This window comes from Arvicanthis niloticus, chromosome 29 (assembly GCF_011762505.2).
Source record: "Arvicanthis niloticus isolate mArvNil1 chromosome 29, mArvNil1.pat.X, whole genome shotgun sequence".
Lineage (NCBI taxonomy): Eukaryota > Metazoa > Chordata > Mammalia > Rodentia > Muridae > Arvicanthis > Arvicanthis niloticus.
In genome coordinates, this window is record NC_133437.1 from 17,524,948 (window position 1) to 17,544,096 (window position 19,149).

At 38.8% G+C, this 19,149-nt stretch overlaps 1 protein-coding gene across 3 annotated transcripts in view; it reads left to right on the forward strand.

Moving 5' to 3' along the window:
* The first annotated feature begins 709 nt into the window (after positions 1–709).
* The window catches only part of Homer1 (homer scaffold protein 1), a 110,510-nt gene continuing 92,070 nt past the window's right edge, over positions 710–19,149 (forward strand). For all 3 annotated transcript variants that reach the window (XM_076927153.1, XM_076927154.1, XM_076927155.1), the window contains exon 1: positions 710–852. In XM_076927153.1, coding sequence (XP_076783268.1) covers positions 848–852 — 5 coding nt within the window. In that variant the 5' untranslated portion in view covers positions 710–847. The remainder of the gene's footprint in view (positions 853–19,149) is intronic.

Genomic DNA, 19,149 nt, shown 5'->3' on the forward strand with positions numbered 1-19,149 from the left:
GCGGGTGCTGCGAGGAGAGGCGGGAAGAGGGGCGGCCGCGGAGCGGGGCTCCATTGTGCTCGGCGGGGGCCGGGAAGCCGAGGGAGGTGGGCTCGGGCCCCCAGCGCTGCTCCCCGGCGGCTGCGCCCCCAGCTAGCCGCCAGCCTGGAAATGGCTCCGCTGATGCTCCTCGTGAGAACGAATCGATCCTTCCCAGCCTTCTCTGCCTGCTCTCCACCTCCTCTCTGCTCCGAGTCTTAGGAGGACGAACATTCAAAGGACAGATTCCAATGTGGTGTGCCGTGCACATCGCGAGTGGTCGGGGCTTGCACTAAGAGATTTCTTCCATATAATTTTTTTTTTTTTTTTAACGTAAGGGAGACAGTGGCATTGCTGCCTGTAGGATTTTTATCCAAGTGCACGTCGCGTTGGGTTGCACGCTCCACCCCCAGGGACCTGGTGTGGTGAAATTTGAACCCACCGCCTTAGCCCAAAGGCCGAGTAACCTGGCTGCCTGAGTGTCGTGGAAGACGTGAGCGAAATGACCAGCGAACTCATTTTTTATTAGACTCGCTGAAGCTTGGCTTTTGCGTTTTTCTACACGTACACTAATTTTGTGGAATAGTTAAGTGCTATATTCTCCGCGCAACCTTTTCAAATTCCAAATGTTTGAACGTTTTGGTGTCAGCGCGAGTGAAATCATTTTACCGACAAGAACTAACTGAATTGTCTGCTTCGTTGAGTTGCCTCCGGAAAAGATCTTCGGGGGTGGAAAAGCAACTGCAAAATAACAGACGGAGAAAATTCCTTGGAAGTTATTTCTGTAGCATAAGAGCAGAAACTTCAGAGCAAGTTTTCATTGGGCAAAATGGGGTAAGGATTTTGTGCTTATCACAGCTTTAAATCTGCTTATGCCTGTGTTCAGTTGAGCGGTGGTGGTGACCATATTTTTAAATTCGATCCCTTGCAAAACGGGTACTACTTTAAAGTAGAGATTATATTTGTATTATTGTAGAGCGACACCAGAGGTCCTAATTGGAATGTGTAATGTTTGTAACTCAGTTATAGTTTTATTAATGATAAATATATGAAGACAGTGCACTAGTCTACCCCGTACCTCCTAATTGATCAAACTGCTGTATAGGTTACTAAAATTTTGCCATCTTAGGTTTGGTTGACGGTGTCATTTAAAGAGAAGAGCTGCATTCTTCCAGTACTTTGTAGAAATAATCAGTTGTACAAAGGGAGGATTGTAATGAGTAGTTAGACTCCAGTCCTTGGCACTGGTCCCTTGTAAGTTGGTGCCCTGGCAGTGCCCTCTGTTTTATCCTTGAACATCCAAACAGCTTGGTTTACTGGGCATTAAACGGAAATCTCAGTCTGTTTCGATCTCCACGCTGTGGGTGCAGGAGAGACAAAGCTGTTGGTTGAAGGAACTTGTTCACTTTTTCTGTTTGCCTCAGACCTTTAGCTTGTGCTAGCAGTGTCAGGTTTACATCTTCAGCATAGCCAAAAGCCAGCCTAGAGCACATTTCCAAAACTTTTCATTCTAAACACCGCAGCTTAATGAGATGCCACTTCTTTACTTAGGCTGGAAACCTGTGTTATGAAGTGACCGTCTGTTCATTTTAGTGGATTGTCAGTGCTGTCTCTGCATTCCTCCTGCGGTCCAACTAGCACCGATAAATAAGTAGTGGAGGAACACGGTTTAGAAGGATGGGTTTTGAAATTTATTCTGATAGCTTAGGAACACACATTTTATAAAGGTCTTGAATAGTTGCCTTTTGTCCTGGCAATTAGAATTCAAAGTTTATTACCTTATACAACTTTGAAAATAGAGACACGTGGCATAGCAGTTCTTCCTCAGGAATTAATTATGAGTTGATAATTATTTTTAATGCTTAAATGACAGGTGCTAAGAATGTAATTAAAATGCCTTATTCTATTTCTGGTTCTGCTATTAGTAGCATAGTGACCTTCAGCAAATTACTAACCTTTGTGGGCTGTATTCTTGTCGGTAAAATAAGGAGCGTAAGAGTTTTCCAACTACAAAAATGTTTGGTTTTTTTTTTTTTTCCTTTCTTCCCTCATTTGATGGTCAGCAGTTTTTTTTTTTCTTCTAATCTGTTTAAGTATGTAAGCTAGGAAATGAAGGTGTTAGAAACTGTTCTGGTCAGTTGCACCAATTTTTAAATGAGAAAATACTAAAAAATATGAAGTATGGCTTCCCTTGATTATATGCAGCTCCACAGTTTAAAATGTGTTTGTTTTTTTTTTTTTTAAAGCCATGTTGGAGTGTCATGTGCACTCTCACCTACACACAAAATCAAGTGGCAGCTTTTCACCAAGAATGCTGCATCCTTCAGACTGGAGTAGCATCATCAGAAAAGAGAATCAGTTTTCTGCATCTCATACATTACATGAATGCTCACTGTTTTACCAAGAGAAGAGTGAGATTAATTTAATAGTAAAGGGGACTTCTATTTGAAATATGAAATTAAGCTACCTACGTGAAATACATTTAGATACTCAACATAATTTGTGTATAAACAAGTCACTTGCCTTTTTGTTAAAATTATACTTTAGGGGCTGGAAAGATGGCTCAGGGGTTAAGAGCACTTATTCTTCAATAGGACTTTGTTTTGATTCCCAGCACCCACATGGTGGTTCACAATCCTCTGTAATTCCAGTTCCCAGGGATTCAGTACCCTCTTCTGACTGCTGCAGGCACCAAGCATGCAAGTGGTGCTCATACATACATGCAAGCAAAACACCAATACATATAGATTAGAATTTAAAGCATGAATAAAATAAAAGCTAAAAATGATATGTAAAATAAGGCTGTAATAGAGCTTTGCCTGGTGAGTGATATAATTTGAATTTGCCCCTCCAAAACTCAGGTGCAAAGCTTCATGGCCAGTTGGTGATGGCTGAGTGTTAAAAGAGATCTAGAAAGAAGGGCTGAATATCCGGCTCAACAGTTAACAGCACTTGCGATTATTTTATTCAGATCCATACTTGGGAGTGTGATGCTTTCTTACTGAGGATGATTTGCTTTATTTGCATTGTTGAAAGAAGAAGGGTGGGTGGAACTAGAAGAAAATATACAGCAAAGGCATTCACAGACGTTTCTGCCCTTTGTGAGTGAATAAGCACAGCCATCTGGGCCTCTTTGAAACATACGTTAATATGATGTGACCTTTAAAGTTTTCCCAGGCAGTCCTTAAATTACCTTACTTGGATGATGGATGTCCAGAATTTCATGTGGATAAGGAAGTTTATATATGACAGATGGATTTTTGATTAGTATTGTTAGAAGGTTTACATTTACCTTAATTATAAGTATAATTAGGGAATAAAAAAATTATTTTTCAAACCAAAATAAATGATTAGGTAGAAAAAAAAATGACTCCTGTAATACTAGTTTATGAACTCCACGAAAAGGAAAAGGACGGTTGAAGTCAACAGTTGGCAGAGTCTGTCAAAGTTTCGTGCACCATGGAGTGAGGTCAGCTGAAGTATGGATGTGTAAAAAGAAGTGTACCAGACACCTTACAAAGATAGCTGAGTATGAAAAAGGAAACCCACAAGAAGCTTCAGTGTCTCCATGAGGCGTGCCTGCTAGGCGCATCCCTAGTAGTATATCATAATGTAGCAGTGAGTCTGGAGCTCTCTGAGAACACTTGAGAAGGCAGCAGATATCAAGTCAGTTAGTTCAGCCAGTTACTTTGTGCTACTTTTTGTTTTTACTTAGTTTAGTAATGCCTGTCTCTATTAAGAGATAGTTACGTATAAAATGGGGGTTTTCCCTACAAAAGGATGTTGAGATTTTTGTTTGTTTTTCTGGTATCTACCTGACTTTGCAAACTTTGAGCCCTTTCTCTTGCCTTAAAGCATGGAGTGGGAGCTGTAGCATATTACCTGGAGTCTCATTTTGCTTAAGGAGGGGGTGGTAGGAAAAATGTGGAAATGTTGATCCACCGTCACAATACGAGTGCACTTTGTAAAGGCAGAGTAACAACTTAAGTGCAAGTACTTAGTTCTTTCTTAATTTTACCAAATGTTCAGCACCAGTTATGTGGCATAGACTCAGTTGAGTGTTGTTGAATAGTCAGTAAAATGTGGTTTTTCCCTATAGGAGTTTATGTTTAGAATTGGGGATCATGGTTTAAAGTTAGATGTGAAATGTTGGAAGCAGGTGATGTTAAATACTAAAAGGTAAGGACAGGTAGGCTTGGAAGACAAATTGGAGGGCATTTAGGCAGAACAGTGATTGACAGCGTCACTGCATAAAAGTGTGGACTCCTTTAATAGAGAGGAGTGAGTCCCCAGAACTTTGTCCAGGGCCAGGCTAGAGCTTTGTAGGCCAATGAAAGACTGGTGTTTAAACTTAAGATTTAAGATACATGACCCAGCCTTGTATGACATGCACTATACACCTAGTCCTCAGAAAAGTGAGGCAGGAGGATTTGGAGTTTGAGACCAGTCTGGGATATATAGAAAGATCCTGGGTTTTGTTTTGTTTGTTTTTAAAGCCAGACTATTAATAAAAATATGATCCATTGGCAGCATACATTTTTAGGCTGTGATCTAGTATTCATATTTAAATATAAAATGACATAAAAAAATATTCTTACTTCATGTGATGCAGTCGGGTAGTTTCTACTATCATTTCATTTCCATTCCATTTCCTTTTCGAGAAGAAACAGTAGTGAAGACCCATTAATTGGAGTTAACAAACCTGTGGTAGCAACTGGCAATTTAGGAAAACACTGTTCTTGGTGGTGTGGGAAGAACCCATCAGTATGGGACCATAAGCAAGCAGAGCACTAACAAGAAGGCTCAGAGAAGTAGTGAGAACAGCCTAAGCCAATTCAGATCTGTATGCTGTGTCCTGTAGAAACAACAAGCTGAAACAGTAGCTCTGGCTGGGCAGTGGAAATGGAAATGACAGGCCCTGGGATGGTCCCAGTGTGCAGAGGGAGGGGCAGAGAAATGTGCAGCTGGACTTTAGAACTAGGAGTTTTCAAGTACAGCTAGAAATGTGTGCTCAAATAAGAGGCACTCATGAAACACTGAGACGGAGAGGTGAGAGAGAAACTGGCCCCCGTTGCTGACAGTCAAGATAAAAGGCATTCACATTTCAAAAGATCAAATCTCTGTTCTGGTGTTGAGCTTTCTTTCTGTCTTGAATGTTGCCAACTGAATAAAAGAACAGGAAAATGGATCCCAAATATTTAGCATTATCCGGTATCCTCCAGTCCTATTTTAAGGCTTAAATAACTGTTAAGTGGCTCTAGTATGTTTAGTTAGGACCTGTTTAGTTAAATGTAATGTACAGGCTTTTGTGTGTGTGTTGCTTGTGTTTAATATCTTATGATTTGTGCCACACACAGTGGAAACAATGTAGTCTGTAAGATACATTACGTTTGTAAAAGAAGTAAGAATTTCTTGGAGATCAGAAACTTATCTTTTTAACTGAGTAATTTTGAGGTATTGTAAGAGTTCACGTTAATTACAGAAACATTTTTGTATGTAATAAGGAACTTTTAGGTAGCTTTAAGTCCATATATGAGAACAGGAAACATTTTCTTACTTGAGACACAGAGTATTGCTGAGTAACTCAGATTGGCCTCCAGGTTTGATCTTAATGCTTCAGCTCCCAGAATAGTGTACCACCACACTCCATAGAACTTTAACCCTCTGAATAGGAGTATAGGTAAAATTTCAGCAACAAAACCCCAGTCACAGTATATAAATATAATTGTGTATCTAGATTCATTCTTTTAGGTCAAAGGAAAAAAATGTCAAAAATAACAGCACATTTTCTCCTTCTCTGGACACCTTTCTCTTTTCTTTCCTCTTTGCCACTCCCTTCCCCTTCATCACCCCCCAGCCTACCCTACTTATGAAAGGGTTATCTTGTACCCAAGTGGTTGGAAACTTGTGATCCATAGCTTTCTCAGTCCTTGAGTGTTGGGGGTGAGCTACCTCACTCAGCTTCAATTTATGTCCTTAATTGTTATGACATCTTATATTGATAGTCTTCCCTTGGAGTTGTAAATCTAGTGTGTTGGTCATTTTGTGTTTCTAAGTTAAGTGTCTAAGGAAGGAGAAGGGAAGAAAAATCCAAAACAAACTAATTCTTGTTCTTTGCTTTTGCCTTTAAAAAGACATTTATGAGTAATTGACATTCATATCTTTTTAATATTTTGACTTTTTACTCTACTTTTATTTTTGTCTTATTTTTATAGTTTCAAAAAAGCTATAACGGGTCTTAAATCCATTATGGCTTTTGTAATTATAGCTAAGTAATTTTTAACTGAATTCCATTTATATACTTGATTATCTTTTCTATTTTTAAGGTAGGCTGACCAAATATTTTTCTCATTTTTTTTATTAGAAAATAAAATTGTCCATGAAATCTAAAATAATGTCTAGTCAATGTTTTATCCTCATAATGGTTTACCCTTGCAATTTTTCTAGCTTTTGAAAAATATCTTAATCTCTTTAAAACCTAATATTATTGAAACATTAACTCTACCCTAGGGATATCTTGCTTTTTTCTTTTTAAGTGAATGTGTGTGTGTCTGGAGAGAGGAGCGTGTTTGCATGTGTGTAGGAGGGAGGCATGTCATTGTGTGCAGGCTTGCTTAGGACGGCCTGACATTGGCATCAGTGTCTAACTCAATAGCTCTCCACCTTATATTTCAGCAGGGTCTCTTGCTGAACCTGGAGCTCACTGTTTTTGGCTAGTCTAGTCAGCATGCTTTAGGGATGCTGTGTCTCCATGTCCCTTCCCAAGTTCTGAAATTACTCCACCCACCTGGTTTTTACATGGCTTCTGGGGATCCAAACATCACACCAGGCTTCACATTTGCTGGGTAAGCCTTTAACCCATGGAACCATCTTTCTAGCTCTGGATATTTTCTTTCAGTGTTCTATAAAACGTGAAGAACACTTCCATCTTATCTTTGAAATGAAAGGGTTGTTACCAAGTTCTAAGGTAGAAGGGCTGTAAGAATTGACAGCTTTTTGTAAAAACTACCAAGTAATGGAAGTGAAACAAAAACTGTGTCTTCAGTCATGGATAGCATGCATTTATTTTCATTACTGTATAAAGTTGTTTAAAGTCATTGTCACCGTGTCTTATATCTAATGTCGCATCTAGATCCATGTCTTCCTGTGCTGCAGGGTCCAAAAGACCATAAAAGAGAATGTCTTTGACATCTTAAATATTATAGAAGGACTTGTTTCTAGTTCTACTGTTTTTTAGTTGTTGGGTCTTAATAAAATATGCCCAAAGGTCGTGGGAGGTACAGCTCAGTGATGGAGCAACCTGCCAGCAAGCTGAGGTTCTGGAGTCAGTGCTTGCACTACTGCCTCAAGGAGATAGGGCAATGGGAGGGAGCCTTACCTCTGATGTGTTTTCATGGGCAAAATCACATTGTTTCTAACAGATGAGTTTGTAACACAGAGCCACACTTGTAAAATTAGCTGAAAGGATTTGAGTGAATTAGGTCCCATTCTTATATACAGAAAAATCCTTATTTCTAGTAATTTGGATATATCATTTATTTTTTTATTTATTATAGGTAGACTGTTAATTATTTTTTGTACTTACGTATGCCTCAGGATAACTTGAAAGCTTATTACAGCTTTTTTTTTGTTTGTTTTGTTTTTTCTTAAATATTTGTGAGATGTCTTGGGGTTATTCTGTATTTTTGTGATTTGGAATTTTCATCCCTGATTACTTTCAGTTTCACCTGTTAGGCTCATAAAGATCCCTAGTAAATGATTTTGAATGGAATAAACAAACAAAGATCTCAGCATCTCAACTTAGGGAAATGTTATGCCTCTATCCTCCGATGTCCCTAAACTTAGGATAATTACTTCAAACCTGCTATCCCTTTAGCTTTTTCTGTGCTGCCTTTTGGCATGTTCTTTTGTGAACCGGTGCTCTTTCCTGTCTTACTCTGTTGTTTCGAATGGCTGGTTTTTGGCTTCTAACATTAAAATGTGTATGGTTTGCTTAATTGCCCTGCCAGCTTCCATCATTTTACTTAATAAGGACTCCACCTACTCTTTTAGTATTGCTAGGGATCACTAAGTATTATTACCAGGGTTCAACTGAGTCAGAAGAGCTGGGCATGGTGGCACATGCTTTAAGTCTCAGCATTCAAGAGGCAGAAGTAGACAGGTCTCTGTGTTCAAGGCCAGCCTGATCTATAGTGTGAATTACAGTACTACATAGAGAAACCTTGACTCAAAACAAAAACAAAACTGGAGTGAGAAGACTCTTAAGCCACCCTTACACCCGACTTTCTTTAAGGTTCTTTGTTGATTAAAAAAGCACAACTAGTTAGGTCTTGCAGGATGTTCTTTTACTTTTTCTGCTAATTGTCAAGAGTTTTATTATTTTGTTAAGTCTTTGATAAGTTCATGCACATATTCAGTGTGTTGTGAACAGAGTCACCCCATTGCCCTCTCCTATGTTTCCTTCTCTTAGGGATAAACTCCTCCTTCCCAACTAGCCCCTTCCCACTTTCGTGTATTATTTTGTGTGTGGGTCTGTGGGTCTGTGCATGTTCATGCAGTCATAGCTGCTGTGTGTTTGTTCTCCATGAGATTGCCCATGTCATATCTAGAAACCAGCATTTTATAGGACTCCTCTACAGTGCTTCCCAACCTTTCTAATACTGCAGCCCTTTCATACAGTTCCTCATGCTGTGGTGACCCCCTCCATCATAAAATTATTTTTGTTGCTACTTCATAACTATGATTTTGCTACTGTTATGAATCATAATGTAAATATTTTTAGAGATAGATTCACCAAAGGGGTGATGACCCACAGGTTAAAAACCACTTTTCTAGCCTTAACAGTGTTTCTGCTTCCTCATCCTTGATGTCCCCTGGCTTTTGGAGGGGATGATACAGATGTGCAGTTTAGGGCTGAACGTTATTATTTTCAGCATTTTACTAGTTAAGAGTCTCTGTGTTGAATGTTAGCCACTGGAATAGGAAGCATCTCTGGCCAAGGTAGATAGCAGTGTTAATCTAAGGGTATAGCTATAAACATTTAGAAAGCAGTTTGATTACATATCCATTTAGTTTAAGTAATGTACAGAATTTTAATTGTGTTTTTTCATTATTGCATTTATTTGGTATTTTATTAGTGTTAAATATATTTGTGTTACTATTTCAATGACAATATGGGATAAAGTATAAGATAGTAATGACAATGTTACTGTTTTAGTTTATTTTGTGACAAATTAGTGTATTCTGAGTATCAGTATTTAATCCATAGGTAAATTTACGTTTTTTTTTTTTTTTTTTAATGTGGCAAGGAAGCTAGTCTATAGAATATTTCCAAAGATGGTAGTATTTGCCATGATGCTAAAGTGTATAATGGGGCTGGAGAAATGGCTTAGTGGTTAAGAGCACAGGCTCTTTCAAGAGGACCTGGATTCTATTAAAAAACTTACACGGCAGCTCACAGCCATCTGTAACTCCAGTTCAGGGGATCTGATGTTTTCTTCTATAGTGCACAAAGATGAATGTAGGCAAACACATAAAGTAATCAACTAAATACAAAATATACAAGAGTGTGTATTTTCAGGACTGCATACATAAAGTATGTTTGTATATACAAAAAGTATGGGAAGGAGGGCTGTAAAGTGCTGCCATGTTTCTAGGAAGACTACTTGTGAATTTTTTTGAGTCTGAAGTGTGTAGTTTCTCTAAAGTGAATACATTTAAGTCAGTAACTGCTTATACATATAGCTATCTAAGCATTTTTTAAATCAGTTTTAGCTTCTACATCTAACATTTTAGTTCATTATTCTCAAGATTGACTGAAGAAGTAGTTATTCTTCTGTTCCAGCAAAAACTGTTTTAAATGTAAGGATTACTCTGTTGACAGTTCCTGGAATATTAATGGTATCTGCATCTTTATGGAGAAAGGGCTCCAAAGGAACACGGGACTAGTGGAACATTACACAACTATGAAATGATAGACCATGTGTTAAGGCTTGCGGCTGCTGGGAACCTAAATGGATGCTCAGTGATTGCTTCAGAAAGCTGTGTTTAATCCCTCGTAGTTCTTCTAAAACATTCAAATTTAGTGCAAGCTTGGTATCTTGGTGAGTTCCTTAAATGCATGTCTCTTGTCTTTAAGATGATGAAACCCTGCATTTCACTTTAATGTATTTAAATCTGCTTAATGCATTAGATTTGGAATATATTGAAGTACTTTAAGTGATTTGACATTATTGCACATGTTTGGTATATAGTGTTTCCACCAGTGATTTTAAATTGAAACTTTTATAAGCCAATCTTCCTTGTAGTTACTGGGCACTTCAGCCTCTGGAATTCTTATGGAGATAGAATCTTTTTCTCTGAAGATCTCAGGCTGGTGGGTGGAGGAGGGATACTTAAGATGTCATTTTGGAATATTTTTCCTATGCTAAAAAGCACAGACCTACAAATGGAAGGCCAGAATATAACATTTCAGTTTCTGAATCACATGGTCTCTACGTCACTTGCTTTTCTAATCTGTAAACAAAAGCTGGACCATACTGTATCAGATTTCTAATTTGTCATAATTGTTTAAAAATTATTTTATTTCATGTGTATGAATGTTTGGCTGTAAATATACATGTGTACCACATACTTACCTGGTGCCCACGGAGGCCAGAAGAGAGATCTCCTGTAACTGGAGTTACAGAAGGTTCTAAGCTGCAATGTAGGTTCTGAACTGAATCCCCAGGTCCTTGAAGAACAGTAGCTCTTAAGTGTGAGCCATCTCTCTAGCCCCTAAATTTGTCCTTCTTTTGGAATTACCTCCTCCTGAACTCTAGTGTAGCCATTAGCTAGTCAGAACAACACATGGTAGTGTGAGGTAAAAAGGCGTAGGGGTTAGTGAGCACTGTGAGAAAGTCAAGAGACCATCCGCGTCCTAAACTCATTGTTCTGTAAACCTAGTCAAAGAAGCACATCTCTAGCCTGATCTATGATTTATTCTGAAAACTATTATTATCATTTATCATTTTTATAGCAGTTGTGGTATGTTAGGTAGGATACAGTTTTGAAATGCATTATCTTGGCTACAGCAGGAAGAAAACACAATTATAGTATGATACTGGCAGAAATTAATACTAGATTAGTAGTTCTCAGTTGTGAGCCTATATCAGTACCTCCTAGAGGACTTGTTAAAAAGAAAACAGATTGCTGGGTTTCCTTTGCCTTCAGAGGTTTTTCTTCAGTGGGTCTAAGAGTAGACCAACAAATTTTTCTAACGAATCTGCAGTTACTGCTGCTGCTGCTGTTCCTGCTGCTATAGTGACCTTACTGAGGGATGCTGCATTCCTTCTGTGAAGGTCATGAAAGTGAGAATTTCTGTCTATTCAGAAAGCTTATCTGATTCTTAAAAGTGCCTCTGTCTCCCATTCCCTCCCTACCTCCTTCCTTAGGCACAATTCATACACTTTAAAGTTAGAAAAACCCTATGACAAACTTGGGGCAGCAACACCTGATTTAGCAGCAGACCTAGAAGATCCAGGACAGTCTGAAGCCAGTTGCTTTGAACCTGAATGCTTTTAACCATACTTAACAAGTATGACCATTTTCTATTCAGGGTTTCTTCTGCTTGCTGGCATTTTTAAATGCATTGTTTATAGAAATTCCTGATACAGCTTTGACTTCTAAAGTTCTCTGTTTTAGGATAAAATATGATTTTCTTCTAAATTACTAATTTTTACTTAGTTTCAGGTTGCATTGTTTGTCGTAAATATTAGGCTTTTATTGCTATGTGAGATTTTACTAGTAAGATTTTACTGGCTTAAAACAATTTACTGGTTTAAGACAATTTATTATCTAGAAGTTTCTGTGGGTCAAGAGTCTAGGCATTGACAGTTAGCTGAGCCGGGCGGTGGTGGTGCACGCCTTTAATCCCAGCACTTGGGAGGCAGAGGCAGGCAGATTTCTGAGTTCGAGGCCAGCCTGGTCTACAGAGTGAGTTCCAGGACAGCCAGGGCTACACGGAAAAACCTTGTCTTGGAAAAAAATCTTCCTCATGTGGCAGTCCAGGTGGAAGCTAGGATTGGGATCATTGACGCCGGCTCTCCTCTTGTTGTCACTAGAAATAATTTCTTTGCTTGCTGTGTGCCTTCCAGACCAAGGAGCCTTCTTCCTGGCTAGCCATTTACAGATCTCACCTGCATAGATCTAGAGCACTTAGGATAATAATGTCCCTTTTGAGTACTTCACAGTCAGCAGATTTGTGATCTGTCATTTGTGTGCACCCTACTCTATAGTAACTGTTCATCCTCTCTCTAGAGCAGTGCTCTCAGCCTTCTAATGCTGTGACCTTTACTACAGTTCTTCCTGTTGTGATGAACCACAGGCGTAAAATTGCTGATTTGCTACTGTTATAAATCATAATGCAAATATCTATGTTTAACTATGGTCTTAGATGACCCCCGTGAAAACACAGGTTGAGAACTACTGCTCTGGGGGATTATGCAGAAAATGCCATCAAGGGAATAGTAGTCTTGGAGGCCATCTTAAAATTGGCATATCAACTGCACTTTTTTTTTTTTTTTTTTCAAAGTCTTTAACCTTTAAGAATTGTCATCTGTGCTTCTGCTCCTACATGGACTGGTTACTCTGTATGCTTTCCAGATCTTCCCTTTTAATTTTCATTCATTTGCTGGATACTGTGTCTTTTGTGTTTTAATAACAGCACCTTTTGCTATAATACTATACTATACTATAATTCTGGGCTAGGTAGAAGATAACCTTTTTTCAGGTGTTATATACTTAAAATTGTTCTCTCTCAGTTGTTGAGTGTATTTATATAGAAAAACATTTTGTAAAGATCCTACTGTGTTCTAGTTTTTAGTGCTGTTGAAGCTGATTGTTTCTGCCGTTTCTTGATGTGTATTGTTGATGCTCTGGACCTTCTTGATGGTATGGCGTAGGGTTTTTCTTGAGTGCTCTTATTTGTCCGTTTACCTGCAGTGCTGTGGCTTGAACCCATAGCCTCCTACCTGCTAGGCATGTGCTCTGCCCCTGAGCTAGATTCCCAGCTCTGCTTTTGTTTTTACTTTCTAATCATTTGTTCTTTAGTATTTGGAAACGCACCTCTCTAAATTTGGAGATTTCCTTGTATTTTAAAGGAATAATTTTTCTCCTCTCCCCTACTTCCTGAGTCAAGGTCTTATTCTGTAGCTCATGCTTTAAACTATCCTGCCTCAGTCTTCTAAGTGCTGGGATTATAGACGTGTGCTATCTTGCCTGGCCAGAAATATTTTCTTACCCTTTTTTTCTTCCCTCTTTATAAACTGCCAGTTTGTTGGATAGCAGATCTCCTTTCAGTCATGCATGAGATTTTAATTTCTTTAAAGAAGGTTTTGCACACACGTATATACACATCCATATCTCTTAGAATTCTGAGATAAGTATATTTCTCATTAGACGCAAGGGTGGTTTCTTTTGGGAATGGTCTGGTTCTATTTGTAGCCTCTTTTCTTAATACTCCTGTTTCAAACACTGTTCCCTTTTGTGGAAAAGGTATTGATGTTAGAGCAGAGGTAGAGTCTGGAACCCAGTGCTCTCTATCAAATCTCAGCAAACCCCTAGTTAAGTCCCACACCTTCAGTTCTCTGCAGTCACCTTGCCTCTGTCTTCTGGCCAACAGGCTGTTCACATAGGTACTTTCACATTTCCTTGTACTGCCAGTTCAGCTACTATATATTTTGTTTTCCATGCTTGAAAAATTCATTTTTTGTTCTTTGATCTTTTGGATTTAAACTTCTTTTTCCTTCACTTTGACTTAAATGGGACTTTAGAAAGAAGATAAATGTGCGTCATTATTTGCCATGTTTAATCAGAATCACTGATTCTTTAGGTCTTGAATTTATATAAGGCATCTTTCAGAATGTTTTGATACTATTGATTAATTGGTTGGATTTTGGTAGATGACAAACATACTTTTTAAAAATCTGTCTGTAACTAACACCTGCAAACTCAAGAATAATGTAATTGGGGAGCTAGATTGATGGTTCAGTGTAAGAGTAGTTGTTGATCTTTCAGAGGACCTGGGTTTGATTCCCAGCCAGTACAACTCCCAGTTTCAGGGGATCTGATGTCCTCTTCTGGCCTCCTTGGGCACACATACATGGTTCACGGGCATACTTGAAGCCAAAATACTAATACACATAAACTAAAATAAAAATATTTGAGAGAGAGAGAGAGAAAGAGAAAAGCAAAACAAAACAGAGACCTCTGCATAATTTGCTCTCTCTGCTGTATTGGACAAACCAACATGTGAGTTGTCCTTCAAAATTGGGCCTCTTGAGCACTTGTAAACAAAACAAAACATTAAACACTTAATTTGTGTCATGAGTCACACTAGGTACCAGCAATGGACATGTAAACAAAAAATTATACTAAATACTGTAATAGAATTTGAGCATTTGATGCAGTCAGGTGTTTTATATAGACAGCTAAGTTTAAGATGAGGCTTGAAAAACAGAAATTGGAGGAAGATGTGAAGAAGGTGATTGGGATATTTCAGGTGGGGAAGATGTGGGTAGTTTCGGAGTAAAAGTATCCTTGTTAGAGTACTGTAAAGTACTTAAGAGAGATGTGAGTAGAAAGCTTCTGGGGCCAGTTCATGACTATCATGTTAAAAGTATTATACATTTCCCCCAGGTTAGTGGTTTTCATGTGTATATGTGCCTGTACCCATAAAAGATTTGAAGCATCTTCCTTCATACAGATATATTTATAACTTATATGTCCTAAATATGCATGTATATTTTTATATGTGTACATTTTGTATAAGAGACACATTACTTATATAATAGGCATACTTGTATATAATAAAACATAAAAGTAGACATGAATAAAGAGGAAACTAATGCTATTGCTTTAAGTAATGGTGACCATTAGAATAATTCCAACTAGTAGTTTTTACCATCCTTGCATTTTATTAACCATTCAGTCGTCAGTGTGGGGAAGTGTTGTGTGTGTAAGAAATAAATGGAATCGAAAGACACTTGAATTTAATTCCAAAGTAGGTTAGTTGCAGGAGTTTAGTCAGGAATAATTGTTTGAGTTAAAACATTGCCCTAGGGCATGGATTCAAGAGATTTAATAGTGCCATCTCTTAGAGTTGACAGTAAACTAGATAAATTTGGAGAGTAGGGGAGTAAAGAAGTTGGCTTGCTTAACCATGAATTGAGGTAGAGAACCAGTTGGAAAGAGGCAAGTTTACATTGGAAAGAGGTGGTGACTGGAAGTTGGAAATTTATGGTCGTCATCATTGAGAATATCTTATAATTGTGCTAGGGATAGAGTTTGGGGAATCATTAGAATATATGAGTATTGCTTGATGCCTGAGTGTGGATGAGCTCATTCAGGGTATTTATAGAAAAGAACAGGCTAGGCTTCTCTGGGAATCATCATTTTAGGAGCAGGCAGAGGAGCTGGGAGAACTGTCAGGTGAGAGAACATGTCATAGAATTAAGAAAATAAGCTTGAAGAAGGGAGTACCTGGGATCAGATGATAGAATGCCCAGCTGAGGTAAGGAGTCCCTAGTGAGTTTGCTCCAAGAGTTCTTTAAAGACTCTGCTTTGAAAACACGGTGCCACCTTGGAAACCAAATTGCTACAGAGTGAGGGTGCAGGATGAAGGAGCAGATTAGAAACATAGATGTCTATGTTCATGAAAAGTGTCTGGGGATAGGAAGGTGGCTACAGCAAGAGCATTCACACAGAGGTCTGAGTTCAAATCCTCAGAACCATGTGAAAAGCCCAGAATGGTTACCAGTCTGTAACTTCCATATTCTACAGGTGAAGATAGGAGAGTCCTGCACTTGCTGGCGACCAGCTGGACCCAGGTTCAGTGAGAAACGCATCTCAAGGGAATAAAGCAGAGCATGAAAGAACAGAGCACATACTGCATACACCACACACATTCTCCCTTTCTCTCCCAGACAGACAGACAGACAGACAGATACACACACACACACACACACACACACACACACACACACACACACACACACAGAGACAGAGGAATATGTGTAAATCAGTGTAGCTTCAAAATTCTGTAAGGTTCAAAAAGTTGAGTTTTATTTTTAAATATATAGGCATTCTTTGAGAAAAGAATCAACAACTGAAAGTATTTTTAAAATAAAGGAGAAATCGTTGAAACATAAGACAGGATGTGATATGGGACATAGGTAAAATAGTTAACTGTTAATAAGAGAAATAACTTTCTCATAAACTGAGGGAAAGGGTGAAAAGCGAGCTATGGCTGTATTAAGTTTGTACTTTAAAGGGCAGGAAGCCTGTAGGGAGTTCTTTAGTTGGTAGACTCCACTTTCTCAATTTGTTTTCTGGTTCCTCTAACATATTAATGTGCCAGGCACTGTTCTAAATGTACAAATCAATCTGTAAACAAAGCCTTGCCTTTATGAAGGTTATATTCTAATCACTAGAATCCAGTGAGTGATAAATGACAAAACCATCTGCTAAGTGTAGAGTACATACTCAGCACCTTGGAAAGAGAGGGGAGATCCTGGGAGAGATTGCTAGTCATGGCCTCTGATAGCTTTAGGGTCCGTTAGGGCCCAGCTGAGGTAGTGACCACAGGTTTGGGTGACCTTTGACTGTTCTACTCAAGTAGGTAGAAGAATTTTCATGGCTTCTATTCTATTGAAACATGAAAGGACTGTGTCTAATTTTAGTGTCCAGTTTTTTTTTTGTTTTTTTTGTTTTTTTTTTTTGTCTTGTGCTTTGAGACAGGGTTTCACCATGTAACTAGGAGGCCTGGAATTGGCTATGTAGATATGTAGATGAAGCTGGTCTCAAACTCAAAGAAATTTGCCTGCCTTTCTCCCCCAGTTGCTAGATTAAAGATATGGGCTATCGTACCTGATCTCAGAATTATTTTAATGTTTTCTCTTTAGTTGTTTGTTTTCTTCTTAGAGAACATTCTGTGATCTTGGAAGATCAATTTCATAAGAGTTTGTTGAAAACCATCAATTCCTTTCCCTCCTTTCCTCTTTCCTCCTTTCTTCACTGCTCCAACCCCCCAGCTACTGTGGGCTAAACCCAGGGCTGTACACAAACTAGAAAACCTCTCTACCACTGAGCTGTCACCCTAAACTCAGCCACCAATTGAAACATCCTGAAACAGTCCTATAGAAAGTTTTAAAGCTTTTTTGAGAGCCGAGACTGTATTTAATATATTTAATAGTCCTCTCTCATAGTTCAGCACATATACTCATGGTGAATCAAAGTGTATAAAATCATGAATAAGGCTTTTTCTTTTCTACCTAGGAAGTCTTTTTTGGTTTTTTGAGACAGGGTTTCTCTGTATAGCCTTGGCTGTCCTGGAACTCACTCTGTAGACCAGGCTGGCTTCGAACTCAGAAATCTGCCTGCCTCTGCCTCCCAAGTGCAAACTTCTTCTTTCTAAGTCACTCAAAGAAACTTGGACCCTATACTAATTCTGATTTTGCCATGATAGCTTGGGCAGTGTTTTAATTTTATGATGGTCTGGCATGCTAAAGAGATACATGGTAACCGCTCATTGGATAAATCAGTAGTAAATGAGAGATAGAGACTTTATGATACTGAAGAGTTTATTCTTTGCTCTGTAAAGCAGAATTTTATGTGTGGCTCTTAATATAAAGTCTCATTTTAGATCTTGAGATAGGGCTTAGGCTACCTGGGCTGTAGGTAGCGTGCCATGATACAGTGCGGACCTACTAGCTTAGCAAACAGACTGTGATCTTGAGCAAGTTATCTTAAGTATTGTATGCCTCAGTTTTCATATCTGTAAAACAGGGACAGAATTATGAAGATAAATGGATAAAGTAATTAGAGGGTTGTTAAAACTTTTAATACTTTTTTTTTTTTTTTTTTGGTTTTTCGAGACAGGGTTTCTCTGTATAGCCTTTATTGTTCTGGAACTCACTCTGTAGACCAGGCTGGCCTCGAACTCAGAAATCCGCCTGCCTCTGCCTCCCAAGTGAAAACTTTTAATACTTAATAGTGACTAATGATGGTTCTTATTACTCTGTGATTTTTTAAAATTTTCACTATAGTTTTCCTTATTTTCACTTAAAGAGGACAAAGGGAAAGAGGACTTAACTGCTTAAAGAGGAAGCAGTTCCAGATCTGCTTCATTAATAGTGAAAAGTATGGGGGCTGATGAGATGACTCAGCAGGTAAAGAGTGTGTGTGTGTGTGTGTGTGTGTGTGTGTGTGTGTGTGTGTGTGTGTAGGGGTATGGAGACCAGAAGACACTGGAGCCCCTGGAGCTAGAGCTATAAGTGGGTGTGGGCCACCCAATTTGAGTTCTGGGATCCACACTCTGGTCCTCTGGAAGAGCAGGAAGTGTTTTTAACTGCTGAACTCCCTCTCCAGCCCATGTTAAGGTTTTAACTTTCAGATGTCCATGCATATGGAGGGAGAGGCTAACATTAAATTGACATCAATATTTTTGACATCATGTTTTTTGAGACAGGATCCCTTGTTGAACTTCGAGCTTACCAATTGGCTGGACTCGTTGGGCCAGCAAGTCCAAAGACTCTTTCTGTCTATACATTCTCAATACTTACCAGTGTATATAGATATATATTGCTCTGTCTAGCTTTGTTAAATGTGGGAATTTGAACTCAGATCCTCATAGCCGTTTGGTCTAGTAGTTTGAATGAGTATGGCCCTCATATGCTCAAATATATAAATACTTTATCCCCAGTTGGTGGAACTGTTGGGAAGGATGAGAAGCTGTGGCCTCGTTGGAGGAAGTATGTCACTGGAGATGGGCTTTGAGGTTTCAAAAGACCATGGGTGCCTCAGTCTCTCTGTCTCTGCCTCATGCATGGGGATCAGGCTGTAAGTTCTCAGGACTCCTCCAGTTCCATGTCTGCCTGCCTGCTGCCATGCTCCCCACTGTGATGATCATGACTCTCCTTTGGAACTATGAGCACCAAATGAAATGCTATTCTTTTATAATTTGCCTTAGCCATGGCATCTCTTCACACAGCAATAGAAAAGTACATGTGGTATGCTCTTTATGACCAAGCCATTTTCTCAACCTCTTAATTTTTATTTTTAATAAGGAAAATTTTGAATGTATTCCCTAACTGG